Raw genomic sequence first — 1,741 nt, forward strand, 5'->3', positions numbered from 1 at the left:
GAAAGTCTTTGTTCGCGAATTATTCCATCGAATGATGCAAAAGGGTTAAATTTAATGTATATTTACAAAAGACTATGTTTTTACAGGGCTTTTTAGTCGATCACATTAGGGTGATCCAACAGTGACCATTACAGTTGATCAGAGTATGTATGTATGTATTTCTTAAAATAGGCAAACATGAAACAGGTGCAAAATACTAAAAATTTAGTTTGCATACACCACGTATCAAAACAAAAAAGATAGAATTTTTCTGAGAAGTATGCAAAGTGACCACGGTTTCTTTCTTTATGCTGGGTAAAAATTTGAAAATAAATCTCTACTGTTACTTGGGAAGGCATGGTAAACTGAAAACTTTGCATCCGTTTTTCTCGGCACTTTGGTTTTTTTGGATTATGGCACCCTTACGGCAAATGAGCGTTATGCATAAGGCAGACCTAGCCCGTACCACCAACAGATAACCCTGGAAAATATTTTTGAACCCCCAAGTACAAAAATTAATCGGACTTTGAGTCAATTACTTAACTTCCCTTGTGAGCTTTCCTTTTAGAACAAATATTTGCATTTGTTTACTTAGCTTATCGCACAGGCACACAAAAGGTGAATATGTTTTATTATGCTACACAATGCAACCGCATGCGAATAGTGCAAATGAGATTATTTTTCTCTACATATTAAATCTTTATTGATTAATCTCTTTTATAAGATCGATAGATAATAGATTTCGGTGAGTATAAATACGAGGTATTTCACTTAGAAGCTATCAGTCGTAAAAGTCGCGAAGTAAAATATGAAATTCTACGTTGTTCTAATTGCCCTGTTTGGCTTGGTATGTATTGTTGTTGTAGTGACATGATTAAAAACCGAAAAACAAACAAAGGATACTGTGTGTTTTTTTTTTGCAAAATAGGACATTTAAAAGCTTACTCCTTTCTAGGTGTTTGCCGAAGAGCAAGTCAAATCAATACCTCTTGAAGAACTCACAAAGAACCGCCTACAATGCTTGATTCAAAACCCCACGGTCAGTAAATACTTTGTAAAAATTTTAAATTTAGAGTACCCGGATGTACCAGAGGTAAACTCATATATGGATTGTGTGGCTGATAAATTGGGTTTATGGGACTTTAAAACTGGACAACCTAATGTGGAACGACTTGCCGCATTTTTATCCGTGGACCCAAATAATGCTGAAGATATGGAAATAATTAAAAATTGTGTTGCTATACCCGAGGGGGCAGAGGTACATGGACTTCCCGGGCACTTGTGTATATTGAATTCGAGGCTTCGAGACAATCTGAAGAAATATCACGTGGGTGAATGATTATAATCACAATGATTATTAATAACGAGTGACTATCGTTCTTAAATTCCATACGAAAACTACTTAAAAATTGTTATCATTAATTAAAATGTGGACCAGCTTTGAGTTATTTTTTTTCGTATTAAAATAAACGATTTTACAGCGCAAGCAATTAGATCGAAGCGGTTAATTTTTAAACATTTGCATGAATGTGCGCTAGTAGCCTATGAATCATTTGCAACAATTTTTGCCAATTTTGCCAATTTTTGTGAAGAATATTCTCATAGATTACTACCCGAGACTAATCCTAATACAAGGAAATGAATTTACCGACCAAGTCCAAAAGAAACCCCTTCTTCCCCTTTAATAACTACCTCAAATCACAATCAGGGCGTGTTTGAGGACTTTGCAAAAATGTATTTCAAACACAGCAGATAAAATTTG

At 34.7% G+C, this 1,741-nt stretch overlaps 1 protein-coding gene across 1 annotated transcript; it reads left to right on the forward strand.

Moving 5' to 3' along the window:
- Nucleotides 1-717: 717 nt before the first annotated feature.
- On the forward strand, nucleotides 718-1,474 carry LOC128863197 (uncharacterized). Its single transcript, XM_054102217.1, has 2 exons — nucleotides 718-826; nucleotides 935-1,474. Exons 1-2 carry the CDS (start codon nucleotides 788-790, stop codon nucleotides 1,316-1,318), a joined length of 423 nt encoding a protein of 140 aa, XP_053958192.1. The 5' UTR covers nucleotides 718-787; the 3' UTR covers nucleotides 1,319-1,474.
- Nucleotides 1,475-1,741: the final 267 nt, after the last annotated feature.

This window comes from Anastrepha ludens, chromosome 5 (assembly GCF_028408465.1).
Source record: "Anastrepha ludens isolate Willacy chromosome 5, idAnaLude1.1, whole genome shotgun sequence".
Lineage (NCBI taxonomy): Eukaryota > Metazoa > Arthropoda > Insecta > Diptera > Tephritidae > Anastrepha > Anastrepha ludens.

Coding starts and splice junctions, on each gene's coding strand:
- LOC128863197 (XM_054102217.1), top strand. CDS start 788: ATGAAATTCTACGTTGTTCTAATTGCCCTGTTTGGCTTG. Junction 827..934: donor TAATTGCCCTGTTTGGCTTG/GTATGTATTGTT, acceptor ACTCCTTTCTAG/GTGTTTGCCGAAGAGCAAGT.